Source organism: Elgaria multicarinata, chromosome 3, assembly GCF_023053635.1.
Source record: "Elgaria multicarinata webbii isolate HBS135686 ecotype San Diego chromosome 3, rElgMul1.1.pri, whole genome shotgun sequence".
NCBI classification, from domain to species: Eukaryota; Metazoa; Chordata; class Lepidosauria; order Squamata; family Anguidae; genus Elgaria; species Elgaria multicarinata.
Genome location: NC_086173.1, coordinates 99,741,079 through 99,754,725, shown reverse-complemented (window position 1 = coordinate 99,754,725; position 13,647 = coordinate 99,741,079). Strand labels below are relative to the sequence as shown.

The 13,647-nt window shown below is 43.1% G+C and overlaps 1 protein-coding gene across 1 annotated transcript in view; it reads left to right on the top strand.

Annotated features, from left to right (window-relative positions):
• Positions 1-13,647, top strand: part of GNAI2 (G protein subunit alpha i2) — a 150,875-nt gene that overhangs the window by 119,925 nt on the left and 17,303 nt on the right. Inside the window, exon 5 of the mRNA XM_063121081.1 lies at positions 11,732-11,860. Coding sequence (XP_062977151.1) covers positions 11,732-11,860 — 129 coding nt within the window. The remainder of the gene's footprint in view (positions 1-11,731; positions 11,861-13,647) is intronic.

Below are 13,647 nucleotides of genomic sequence, written 5' to 3'. Positions count from 1 at the left end.
CCTGATTTAAACATGAAAGTGTAATTTAGCATGGTTTACTGGTCAGATTTCCATTGTGGTTAGGAACTATATGGAGAAATATCAATGGGAAATTTGATTTAAAACCATGTTTTTAAATTGACGTTTTTGTTGTTCAAGAGTTTTTCAGAGTGGGCATTTGTAGATTTAGTAGTTGTTAAGAGTTTTCAGAATCCTAAGATCTACAACTGCAGGCTGTGGTAAGTGCAGAGAAGATTGCACAGCATCCCAAAACGTGTGTCATCTCAGTAATAAGCTTCCATTTCCCCTGGATCCTAGGGTCTTCACAACTTGCTTGAAAACAGATATTAAAGCACTGACAATAGCTCCTGTGCCATCGGGCCATCCACCATGGGAGTGATACATTAGGGCAACTAAATGTGTGTGTGCTTACAAATCTTATATAAGCATTTGTTGAGATAAGTAGGAGCTTGGAAGCCCTTTGACTTTTCCTTTTGTTTGTGAATGTGTCTCAGAGATGTTCTCCCTTGACTAACTGCAGAGAACTTCTTGTTCCAGGAGACTGGTTGTATTTTCCTAATTTGGAGTAAAAGCATTTGCTTTTTCCCCCAGCCACATCACACTGAACCAACAATGTAATGTGGGTGCAAAAAAAGCAAATGCTATTTTGGGATGCATTAATAAAAGTATAGCTTACAAATTGCGTAAGGTACTGGTTCCCCTCTACTCAGTACTGGTTAGGCCTCATCTTGAGTATTGCGTCCAGTTCTGGGCACCACACTTCAAGAAGGATGCAGACAAGCTGGAGCATGTTCAGAGAAGGGCAACGAGGATGATCAGGGGTCTGGAAACAAAGCCCTATGAGAAGAGACTGGAAGAACTGGGCATGTTTAGCCTGGAGAAGAGAAGATTGAGGGGAGACATGATAGCACTCTTCAAATACGTTAAAGGATGTCAGACAGGGGAGGGCCAGGATCTCTTCTCGATCACCCCAGAGTGCAGGACACGGAATAACGGGCTCAAGTTAGAGGAAGCCAGAGTCTGGCTGGACAGTAGGAAGAACTTCCTTACTGTAAGAGCAGTACGATGATGGAAGCAAGTACCTAGGGAGGTTGTGGGCTCTCCCGCACTAGAGGCATTCAGGAGGCAGCTGGACAGCCACCTGTCAGGTATGCTTTAAGGTAGATTCCTGCATTGAGCAGGGAGTTGGACTCAATGGCCTTATAGGCCCCTTCCAACTCTACTATTCTATGATTCTATGAAAACAGGGGCTGGAATGCAGTGAGGTGGGGTGTGCATGGTTAGGATCCCCCTGTAAAGCCTAGTCTGCTGTGTGGGGGAGGGGGGTTGAAGCATGTTGCAATACTGCCACAACAGCTGGCCTTGCCCAAAGCAGGAATAAAAACCTGTGCTTCCTACTGTGGCATGCTCTCATAACCTGGGGAATTATTTCTGTTTTTATAGAAACATAGAATAGTAGAGCTGGAAGGGGCCTATAAGGCCATCGAGTCCAACCCCCTGCTCAATGCAGGAATCCACCCTAAAGCATCCCTGACAGATGGTTGTCCAGCTGCCTCTTGAATGCCTCTAGTGTGGGAGAGCCCACAACCTCCCTAGGTAACTGATTCCATTGTCGTACTGCTCTAACAGGAAGATTTTCCTGATGTCCAGCCGGAATCTGGCTTCCTGTAACTTGAGCCCGTTATTCCGTGTCCTGCACTGTGGGATGATCGAGAAGAGATCCTGGCCCTCCTCTGTGTGACAACCTTTCAAGTGTTTGAAGAGCGCTATCATGTCTCCCCTCAATCTTCTCTTCTCCAGGCTAAACATGCCCAGGCTAAATGTGCCCAGTTGTTTCAGTCTCCTAGGGCTTTGTTTCCAGACCCCTGGTCATCCTGGTTGCCCTCTTGCTTCTATTCCTCTTCCCATCATAGCTCCTTGTCATTAGACAGGCATGCTAGAAAGAATTTAGGAGCCTAAATATCTGCTCCTCCTAGGTGATTGTATAGCTCCCTCTAGCCCTCTAGGGCAGAATTCTTTCAGTTTTCCTTGAACATGTGATTGGGGGAAAGGAAGAGTGAAGCATGCACATGTGCCTTGTTGCAAGAGAGCATTCAGAAGGGAGACAGAATACCCCCAAAGGCAAGCACCATGACAGGTTCTGCAGTGTACATTAGGCATAGGCATAGGTGTATGTAAAGGAAATGGAGCTGCCCCCTTCTTTGTTTAGCTGTAATTTGTTGTTGCATGTATTGAAAATGGTAGTGAGGAAAAGCAAAGGGCTTGTCCACTAACAAAAAGCCTGTAATTTTTTCCTTAGCGTGTGGCCCCAGCTTAAAAGCAGAGTCTTTTCTGGTTGCCATGGGATTTACTTGTGCTGCAAATAGTATGTTTCCTGATGCAGTCTGGATTTCAATGAGTTTAGAGTCACTGTGCACTATAGCTGAGATTTTCAAAGAACCAAAAATTAATTGGGCACTCAGCTGGCCTGGTTCTTAGCAATTTTCAGCAAGAGTCAGTGATGCAAGAATCATGTGTGGGCATAGTTTTGTGATGGACAGCTCTAGCTTCTAATCACAGTGGATGGTTTTACCAGGATTCTTCAATCCCAGTGTTTTGGGGCAGGGATGTTGAAGTGGTATATTACAGGATTGGTTCAGTGTTCATTCTCATTGGCTCATTCTGTCTCCAGAACAAAGAATATTGAAAGAGTTTTTGTGGAGTCTGGGGAGAGTGCTTGCTTGGAAAATGCTGGATGTTCATAACCTTCTGCCTCTGTATGTCTCCCATCCATCATCCAGCCCTGTCATATTGTACTTTTTGTGATTTTGGTGTACATTTGAGCAGGAAATAAAAATACCTTAAACCATTTTTCTTTCATCGTAATTACTCTGCCCCTGAACCCATCCTTCTGATACTTTGCAGGTTTCTCCCTACCACCACCCAACTTTCCATAAAATTGACCACACCTATCTTTATGAAATTTGTTGATTTCTTAACTAGTCCACTTTTTGCTTTATGTCATTTATATAAAAATTGTCCACAAATAATGGAGAGGAATAAAGACATTATGTTTTGGAAACTCTGAAACTATAAACATTGCTCTTGCACAGAAACTCCTGCACCTATTCATCTAAAATTTGGCTGGCTTGATTCTCTCAAAAGGGGCAACTGTACCTGCAAATTTCATCCAATTCTCATATGAAATAAAAAAAAAGTTAATGGCAGTTCAGAATTTAAACCAGAATTTAAAGGCATCTAGAACAAGTCTTTTACATCTATCCACAGGTTTTATCCCCTTGCATGGTGCTACTTGCCTATAAATTGCATCCCATTCTATCAAAGAACAAAAAAGTTATAGCTGTTTGTTGATTTCCAGTGGTAGTCAATGGAAAGTACAAAGCTTCGGATTTCCAAATCAAGATTCAGATTCAGTCTGTGAATTAAATTGGGTGACCTCAGAATTATTATCATTATTATTATTTGCATTTTTATACCGCCCAACTGCCGAAGCTCCCTGGGCGGTTCAGAAAAACTAAAACCATTAAAAGTATAAAACAAACAGTATAAATTGGTCGAGGCGAATCAGGCTGCTTTCTGAATCAGGTTCTGAACCAAAAGTTGTGATCAGCCCACACCCATTTTTTAATCTTTGCATCTCACTCTGATTTAATACGTGTTTATGATGGGAAGCAGTGTTTGAATAGAAATAGTCTTGTTGACTCTTCCGTGAGTGGAGAATTGTGCACATTAGTTATGAAGCATTTCTCATCTCTAACCTATTTGCAAAGTGTTATTTACCATCTCCTCTTGATTGCTTCTGAGCCATCCAAGCTGAGAATCCTCATTGGAATGCAGCCCCAAATTTGTGTTTTGAGATAGAGAGAACACATGACCGAGCAAGAGTGCATGCAGTAGCTGAAGGGCTGATACAATTGAGCCCTGCCTATCGCTGTTGCTTCCTGTTTTTGCAGAATGAGCTGAGAGAATTCCCAGCACTTAATGTGTATGATGCATTTGGATCTTCCCTTAAAGGGGGTGGGTGGGAATATGCCCAGCCTAGGGAAATAAGGTGAAATAGGGAGTTTACTGACTCATGTCACATGTCTGCTGAATTGAATCGTAGCAATTAATCAACAAAGCTGCTTTGATCTCATTGCTGACAGAGCCAGGTGCTGTCTTAAAAGCAAATATATTGCGGCACAAGCTTTCATAGAAAAGAGCCTACTCTGTAGCTGAGAACTGTTGCTCTTTAGAACCAGTGACATAATTAACATGATCCTCTAGGCAATAAAATAAAATGCCGCATTGAACTTTTTATGGCTAACCTTTTCAGGTATTCAGGCTGAATACTCATGGCTCAGTTCAGACAACACATTTCTCAATGGTGGTTTTAGAACTCCACAGTGGAGTTTTTACATCACCGTTGAGAAATGTGTTGTCTGGTGGGAAAACTCCACACAATGGTGGAGTTGTTTTGGAAAACATTCCACACAGAATATCCATGCAATGCAGAGGAGAGTTCCTGCACAACTGTTGTGTTGCGTGTTGTATGGCGGGCTCTGTGGAGTTTTCCGTTGCATTGAGTTGACTTTTCCCACTGGGTACAGAGTTCTTTGGGAAAAGTGGCGAAAGGAGGGAATGCCACTCTAGGAGAGCTGCTGGGATCGCTTTTTCGCAGCAATGGCTGATGGGATACCATCAGGAGGAGAGAGGGTGGAAGAACTGTCAATCAAACATCATGATGGATTTTACTCAACTCCACGGTAGCCCATAGTCGCACAATGGTGGACTTAAAACATGTTGAGTGGGGGGTAACCCCTAAAAACTCAACTGTTGAGTGGAGTTTTCACACTGCGTTGACTAACGTGTTGTCTGAACTGAGCCTGTATATACAAAAGGGCTGAGGAAATATTTGGCCAGGGTTAGAAGCAAAGAATTCAGGATCCAACCCAGGAAAAGCCTGTGGAATCTCCCTACACACACACACACCTGCTGCAAGCCTAATTACTCCATTGGGGGAAGGATCTTCACCAGGAACATAGTTGGTGAGAGAAAGGCTTCCCTTCCCCACACATTGTGACCTCCCCCCAAAATCCCTCCAAGTGCAGCACTCAGGCTTGGGGGGAGAAAGCCTTCCATTATTTCCATTGGAAGATTTTTCAGGCTTGATTGCCAGGAGAGGGGAGAGGTGTTTGAGAGTGAGGATCTGTTCATGGGAGAGTGTGTGGCGGGACTCCGCCCACTTTTTGCTTTCCCCCCACCTTTTACTGATATGTGCTCCCATCCCCAAAATGATTCCCCACCCCTATGACAAATGTAAAGGCCTGCAATGTAATGGTATATGCCCCAAGGGACCCACTCGTCTCTTTCCGCTGTTCTAGCTTCATTTGTAACCCAGATAAATCATGCCAATTTCTTGATTACCCCCATAGTTCCCGTTAACATTTGGATTGGATTGTCAGAGAATTTGGCAGTTTTAGTGAATAAAAACCTTGTTCTGTTGTTCTATAGACAGTTCTATAGAACAACAGAACAGTTCTGTGTTCCATACACAGCTGCTTGTTCACATTTGAACTGGGAGTGATGAGTGGCTCAGCGTGGCCAAGAGCACCTGTGTTCAGTAATAACCTACCAGCCTTATCTCCATACTAGACAGACTAACTTTTAACTCTGATAGGTAACACTTGCATATTTCAACATCTGCCTTGGAATTTTCAAAGACAACTCCAGTTCAAAGTGCCCACCTGCAAAGTGTCTTCTGGTTTTGCAGCACTGGTATTCGCATTGCTGGTGTGCTTGTTCCGGCATAATAGGGAATGAATAAGAAGACCAAAGGTGCTGAAGGGAGAATCCATCACTTTTACTGCAGTTCCCTTCGCCTGTAATGGACACGAAAACATGAGAGAATTTCTAAGTCAGACTGCTCTGGAATTAAATACACTTTACGTCCTTTTCATCTACTGTAATTGCACTCTTCACATTTGCCTGTGTTCTTGGGAGGTACCGATTTATTAAGCAGGAATCCATATCGTAAGGGTCTATTATTGCCACCTTCACAACTCACTAATCTAAGCTGCTGGATCTTTACTCTTGAGATTTTGAATTGAAGCTTTAAGGACTAATGAAAGTCTGTAGCAACTAGCCATAGGACATCCCCTTTGCATGTGTGTGTAGAACAGGTGGTGTTAATAATTCCTTAGCTTCCCTTGGGTGAACTACCATCTAGTAAATGTGTTGTGGTTGCTCCCAGGGCTTTTCAGGTTGTGCTGGCATTTGTCTTGGTCGTTGCTTTTTCTTTTGAGCCTGCTTTTCTGGAAGAAATTCCTCCTCGGTTCAAGCAGTGAAGTTCTTGCTAGATCACACCACTGCAATCACTTCCCTGATTGATGATGGCTCTAATTTGCAGTAACACATACTGATGCTGGCACTGCCAGAGGATAGGATTCCAGCAGGTGTCTTACCAGGTTTCTCATGTGCGGTTGATATGATCCCGCTTTCTCTAGAAACATTTTCTGCGAAGTCCATAAGTGCCCCTGCTTTCTGGATGAGGGAAAGGTGTTTAAATGGTCTTGAGAGAGGAAAGTTTGTGGACATTTGATAGAAGGTGGTTAGAAGAAAAGAATGTAAGGTCGGCACACTGCTGTGTTATGCAGAAGACTCTCTGCAGAGTGCAACAGTGATCCTGCCGGGAAGGGCCAACTTTGACAGCATGGCACAAAGCTATACAAACATCCAGAGTCTTTACAACGTGCTGAGTAAAGCATCGTGCCTGTGATTAGAGAAGATTATTTAATGGGGATGGGTATAACTATTTGTGCTCAATAAATAGCAGTTATGAAAGGCAGTAAAACACAACCTTTTTTTTAATTAATCTTGACTGTACTAAGGTTTTGTACACATTCTAGGATCATCCTAGGCTCTTATACATTCACTCGTGCACCAAAAAACATGGGCATTGTTAAGTGAAGGCTCTTGCCTAAACTTTTGCACTATCTGAGCAATAAGCACATTCTGTTGACTTGCAAATTGTGCTGGTTTATGGCTTAAGCTCTATACATCCACACTTTCCCATGGCCTTTCAGACCCAGTAGGTAAGTTTATTTATTTATTTATTTATTTATTACATTTCTATACCGCCCAATAGCCGGAGCTCTCTGGGCGGTTCACAAAAATTAAAACCATTCATAATATAAAACAACAGTATAAAACCATAATATAAAATACAATAAAAAAGCTCAACCAGATAAAAACAGCAGCAATGCAAAATTACAAATTTAAAACACCATGTTAAAATGTATTTATAGATTGTTAAAATGTTGGGAGAATAAAAAGGTCTTCACTTGGCGTCTAAAAGCATATAATGTAGGTGCCAAGTGAACCTCCTTAGTTACTTACCCGTGCACAAAAATTGGTCACAAGCATTCAAAATCTCTTCTCCAGCCAATATTTTTAAACTATTTGAAACTCAGCCATTTTTCAACCAGTTTCTCTGAACATCATAAAGGAGCTTTTCCATTTAAATTTCATACCACTAGGACAGATTTTACTGATTACATAAAGAATACCGTTGTGTTTTTTTCTTCGGGGCTTTGTAATGGTAAAATACTATACAGCTGCTGCTCCTAACAAAGAATAGATTTACACTGTAACCTCCCTTGATCACAACCACCACCCAAGATATTGGTGCTAATCTTACTCCAACACTTTTAGAGAAAGAGTGTTGAGCCTTTTTCCTGCCCACTGCTTTTGTGTTGCAACTCCTTTATCCAAACATCTTCCTCTCTCCCCCATCAAGAGTTTTTGGAAGAATTAACCCTTATCAGGAATCCTGAGGTTTGCAGGAGAGAATTAATCAGCTTCTCGACTCCAAATTACCCCCTCCCAAAGCTGATTTTCCCTAGTAGAACCAGCCACTGATATTTTGTTGTGTGTACCTATGTGTATCATCTAGTTCCACCCTTACAACCAAACCTGTAGCCTTTCCCATTAGCTTATGATTCACTACTATGACCTGCACAGTACCATTTCCAAAGAATTGAATGCCTAATTATCTCCCTTAGACTTGTGCAAGGGGGCAGTCCCTACATTCTTCTGATGGGTTCTTATTATTGAAGGTTTTCTTTTAAAACAACACCAACATCAACAACTCTTTTCTCAACAGCCTGTGGGCTCCTATACTATTTGGTGCTCAGTGGTGTGAGAAAGTTGGAGAACAACATCATTTAGGTCAGTGGTCCACAACCTTTTGGGGTTGGAATTTCCAGGAAACAGGTGCCCTGGGGGGCTTGCCCATTTACAAAATGGCTGCCATAGGGGTGTGTGGCCAGTCATAAAACACCCAGGCCAGATCTTCACCAAGCAGGGTATGACACTTTGAAAATGGTTTGAAAACTGCATATGGAGTGTGTCCTCGGCCCCAACAGTTGTCACTACTGTTATAAACCATTTTAAAGCAGTAGTGTAGATCCTGCCCCATTTCCCGGAAGACCGCATTTCTCTTTGAAACTGTTGGCCTTTCATCATCATCATCATCATCATCATCATCCATGCCAAACAGATAAAATCACTCAAGAGGATTCTTTCACACTAAAATCACTCTCATTCATAAAGCCACCGTAAAAGCAGATAAAAATTACACCCTATTATGGCTTTGTGTGTCATCTGAACAGGCCCACTAATAATAATATATTTATTATTCTTTTTTTAAAAAAAATAAAAAATACACATCTGTGGACAGAGTTGTGCCCATGGGCACGTCTTTCGTGACCCCAGATCTAGATGAAACTGATTATCTAGTTCCATTTTAATCAGGTTTCATGCCTCATTTTGGGAGGAAAACTGCCGTAGTTGCCCTGCAAGATTATCTCTTCCTAGAAAGAGATGGGGGAGTGCGACCCTGTTGATACTTTTGGACCTCTCAGTGGCTTTCAAGACCATTGACTATGGTGTCCTTCTGGATAGGCTGTCTGGGTTGGGTGCATGGGGCACCATTTGGCATTGGTTCCTTTCGTGTTCAGATGGCCATTACCAAAAGGTAGTGCTGGGGGATTACTGATCACAGTCAAGCTTTGGGGGTGGGTGGGTTGAAGGATTCTGTTTCTCTCATACCAGGATACCTGAGAGAGCGCCTTCCCCCTATCAACGTGCCCAGGCACTGAGGTCATCCGAGGGCATGCTCCTGGTGGTTCCACATAGACCTATCCTCCGATTAGAGTCCACCAGGGGAAGAGCCTTCAGTGTGGTGGCCCCCTTCCTATGGAATTCCTCGCCTCTGGAAATCAAGCAGGTGCCAACTTTGAATACCTTCCGGCGCCTCCTGAAAATAAATGCCTTTGTTCAAGGAAGGCTTCCCTTAATGACCAGTTCACCTTTCATTTTACTTTTAAAGATCTATTTTAAGGTGTTTTATTCTGTTTTTATTGTATTTTATCTCATACCCCTCTCCGAAATTTTGAATGGGGAGTGGTATATACATACTGTAAATAAATAAATAAATTTAACATCATTTTGAAATCGCTGGAAGAGTCCATCCAAAGATTGCTGGGAGTTGTAGGACTCTTTTCTTTCTTTTTGTCTAAACATGCATATGATTGTGCCCTAAGGCACTAATAATCACTGAGTGATGCCAGAGAGTGTCCAGAGAGTCTGGTAATAAAGTGGCAATTAGAGTCTGGCTCAGTACCTGTAAAAGGACCTGACAGGAGCATTTTTTCTGATGGTGTCATAGCCTCCCACTTTCCTTTTCTTGATTCCTCCTCTTGTGTTCACAGTAACTTATTTTCTGTGATGTGAGGTGGATTTTTTTATATATATGTATACAATGGCTACCTTAATTGATGGCTTATGTGCTGTAATCTCTATTGTTCTGCCTATTACCTCCGTGCTTATGCTGTGAAAACACTGTATCCCAGCTCCACAGGCAGTGTCTGTCTTTGCCAGGCTTTCAGTACTGAATCATCTTGCCATTGTTAGCTGGCTGTGTAATCCCTCAGCTTGGCTCTTTTCACTTTGTGGCTTTTTCTGCTGGAAAGATCTGGACATAAGTATGAGATTTGCAGAGGAAATGGATGTCATTTCCCCCGCCTGGCTAGATGCGACTCTGTGCTCCTGTGGTCACCCTCCCTCCTAAAGTAGAAGTGCTGTCCGTGGAGACCACAACTGGCAGCATTGCCACTCCCTCTTAATCTGAGAAGGATTGCCATAGCAGGCCTTTCCCAGAAAAAACGCATGTCAGCTGGGAGTGGTTCTTTCCTTTCCCTTGTCCTCTGAAAAGCTGGCAGATCTCTTAATTAAGGCAGAGGCCAGCTAGCTACCTGAAGTTTAATGCAGGGCCTTTCCTGAAGGCCTCTCCTTGGGCCCAGGTTGACTGCTCTTGCTAGGAATTATGGGCAATTCTCACACCCTTGTTGGGGGTGTATGTGTGTTCTGGTTTGAAAGAATCCATTTGACTTGTCCTGTTGTTTTCTGCCTCAAGCAGCCCTGCCGACGGTCCCCTCCCTTCTCCTCAAAGGCCTCCCTCTTCCTCCCAGGAAGGAGGTTTTTGGTGTTTTGACTATAAATGGCATGCGGCCATGAATGGTTTCTGCACGCGCGGCGTGCTCTGCCTCTCTGGTTCGTTGCCATAGTGATGAATACTTTCCTCTTTGCTGAGAGCTGTGTTGTATTAATGTAACCATGCAGCCGCAATTAACTTAAAATGATAGAGGGTGAGTAGGATACAGACCTGAGTGCGGATTTCAGTAGTGAATCTGTTAAGACCTACCCCCTCACACATTATCTTATGTAACACCTCTTGTGAAGCAGTACAATATAACAACATGGAAGGAAGATTGTCACCCCAATGTGGGTTTGCTTTGAGAGTAACACAACCCTGGTTTCTGCTGCAGCTGGATTTCTGCTTGAATAATCGTTCCTTTTTCCAAGCTTTGTTTGAGAGTCAGGGGCTGTAAAGTGCGTGGGGACAGTGGCACAAGACCATCATCCTGCATTTGGGTAACAAGTGTTAAGGCTGTTATTCTCTGCTTATTTACACAGAACTAATTCAGTCTGAACACAGTGGGATTTATTTCCATGTGCACATGCATGAGATTGGGCTCCTCATCAGTGGACATTTATCAAACTTCATGAAATAGACTTTTCCTTCTAAACTAACTAGATCTTCTTGTGCCTACTTCCACTCAACCCAAAAATATAATTGTATGTTTATAAACAGTGTATTTATAGACTTGTTACTCATAAGACATTAAAAGTTATCTGTATCCTTCCACGTCCACCAATGCCTCATTCATATGAAGGGCACTTTACTCTGTGCTTGACAAACATGAGTTTAGACCACCTTCCACAACCTGATGCATTGGACTACAACTCCTATCAGTCTCAACCAGCACAACCCATGACTGTGCTGAGTGGGAATGATGGGGACTGTAGTCAAACACAACTGTTGGGGACCAACTTTGTTTAGACCATCTGGGCAATATTACTCCACTTTACTGGGCAGTGTGGGCACACCTATATATCGAGATGCTTAGGCATGAAATGTTTACTTATTTCAAGATGACTAGCAAATACGTGTTTATGGGACTTGGTAGTATGAAAAATTCCTAGCAAATATCGATGGCATTTGAAGGAAAGGGGTGATCGCACTGGGGGGGAAACGGGCAGTGTTACTGGTCCTTGTGGTCAGTCTTCTAAAGCACTTCATAGCCTATGCTGAGCTACTTTTCTAACCGCCACCCCTTTCTCCCCGCAGCTATCTGAATGATTTGGAGAGGATAGCCAGAGGTGATTACATTCCAACCCAGCAAGATGTGCTGAGAACCAGAGTGAAGACTACAGGCATTGTAGAGACTCATTTTACCTTCAAGGAATTACATTTCAAGTAAGTACATAAGCTGCAAGAAATAACTTTCTCTAGGGAAATGAAAAGTGTGATGTTGCTAACTTTTATTGCAGGACAGATAAAGTTGTTATTATTCAAGGCGGCTTTACAAATTAAAACATGTACAATTAAAACAATAGGGATATACAAAAATTAAAACAATAATTAAACAAGATACAATATTAAAACATTTTAAATATGATTTAAAAAATAATAATCCAATATATAAGTGCATTAACAGAGGTCCGGACTACTCCACAAAGGCCAGCCAAAACAGAAAAGGTTTAGCCTGCCTCTGGAATCACACCAGGGAGGGAGCTAGTCTAGCTTCCCTGGGAAGGGAGTTCCAGAGCCCCAGGGCAGCCACTGAGAAGGCCCTCTCCTGCGTTCCCACCAGGCATGCCTATGATGGTGGTGGGACTGGGAGAAGGGCCTCCCCTGAAGATCTCAGAGGATGGGCACGCTCATAAGGGAGAATATGGCCTTTCAGATAACCTGGACTCAAGCCATATAGGGCTTTATAGGTCAGAACCAGCACTTTGAATTGTGCCTGGAAACAGACTGGAAGCCAGTGGAGCTGTTTTAACAAGGAAGTTGGGTGTCACCAAGAAGTGTGTGTGATATAGCTGCAGCCACAGTGTTATTTGTACCCTGCTGTACAAGGCTTTCCTGTAACCTGCACTGGAGATGCAGCCTCCTCCAACATACTGCCCTCCATATGTTTGGACTGCATGTCCAATCAACCCCAGCCAGCATGGTCAGTGGTTGTGCATACTGGAGGTATAGTCGAAAACAACTGGAGGGCACAAGGTTGAGGAAGTCAGGGTTATGCCATTCCAGCTGCTGTAGATTGTTGGAGCCATACTCAGAGGCTTTAAACCATTCTTTTTAATATGCACACAAAAGAAGGGGTGGCGGCTTTGATACTCCATTAGTAACCCTGAAAGTTTTAACAGGCCAGACATCCTGTATAGAAGTGTGAATCCACCCCTGTTCATCCTTTAGGCATGTACTGGTTGGCAACGATTGAGTTACCACTGACAACCTCAGCTGTTCAGTGATGAATGAAGGCTTCACTGAGAGATGGTGTGTGTGTGTGTGTGTGTGTGTGTGTGTGTGTGTGACTTCCATTGTTATTGTTCTGGAAGCAAGCCTACAGATCAAGAGGACAGCTCTCCCTGTCTCTTTCGAAGGGAGGAGGAGTATTCCAGGGCTTGCTGATGTGCAGATGAAAGCAGGAAGCTGTCTCTTCCTTTCTCTAGCCCTTCTAAAACCCTATGCAGTGCATTCCTTTGCACGAGCACCTGTTGGACTGATCTAATCTTTGCTTACGTCAGTACATAGGGACAGCCCAGTTTTATCATTGACATAAATTGGCTGCAACTTGCTCTAAAGACATTAGCAAGCAGTAAATCCATTCCCATGCAGTGGAAGGGGTTGGAACTAGCTTAGCTGCTGGGAAATGGTCTTTTGTGAAAAGTTGCCTGAGAAGTGCTTGAGGTGTGTGTGGGGGGAAATAGAGCCTTGAAAGGACAAAAATCAAGGGTAAAACATTACCAAATGGTGGAACATCCGCAACAAAGCTGGTGAATTAGTGACAGGTGCACAGCCCTCTGGGAAAGCCAGTACATTGGAAGAATACTCATTTTTAAAGAAATGCCAAGACAATATGGGTGTCTGCCTTTTCTCTGGCATTACATTTGTCAATTTTTGTTTTGGTCCTCTTACTTAACATTTTTGCTCTCTTATCTGAAGATCAGGCTAATCCATTTGCTAGTAGGGAGCAA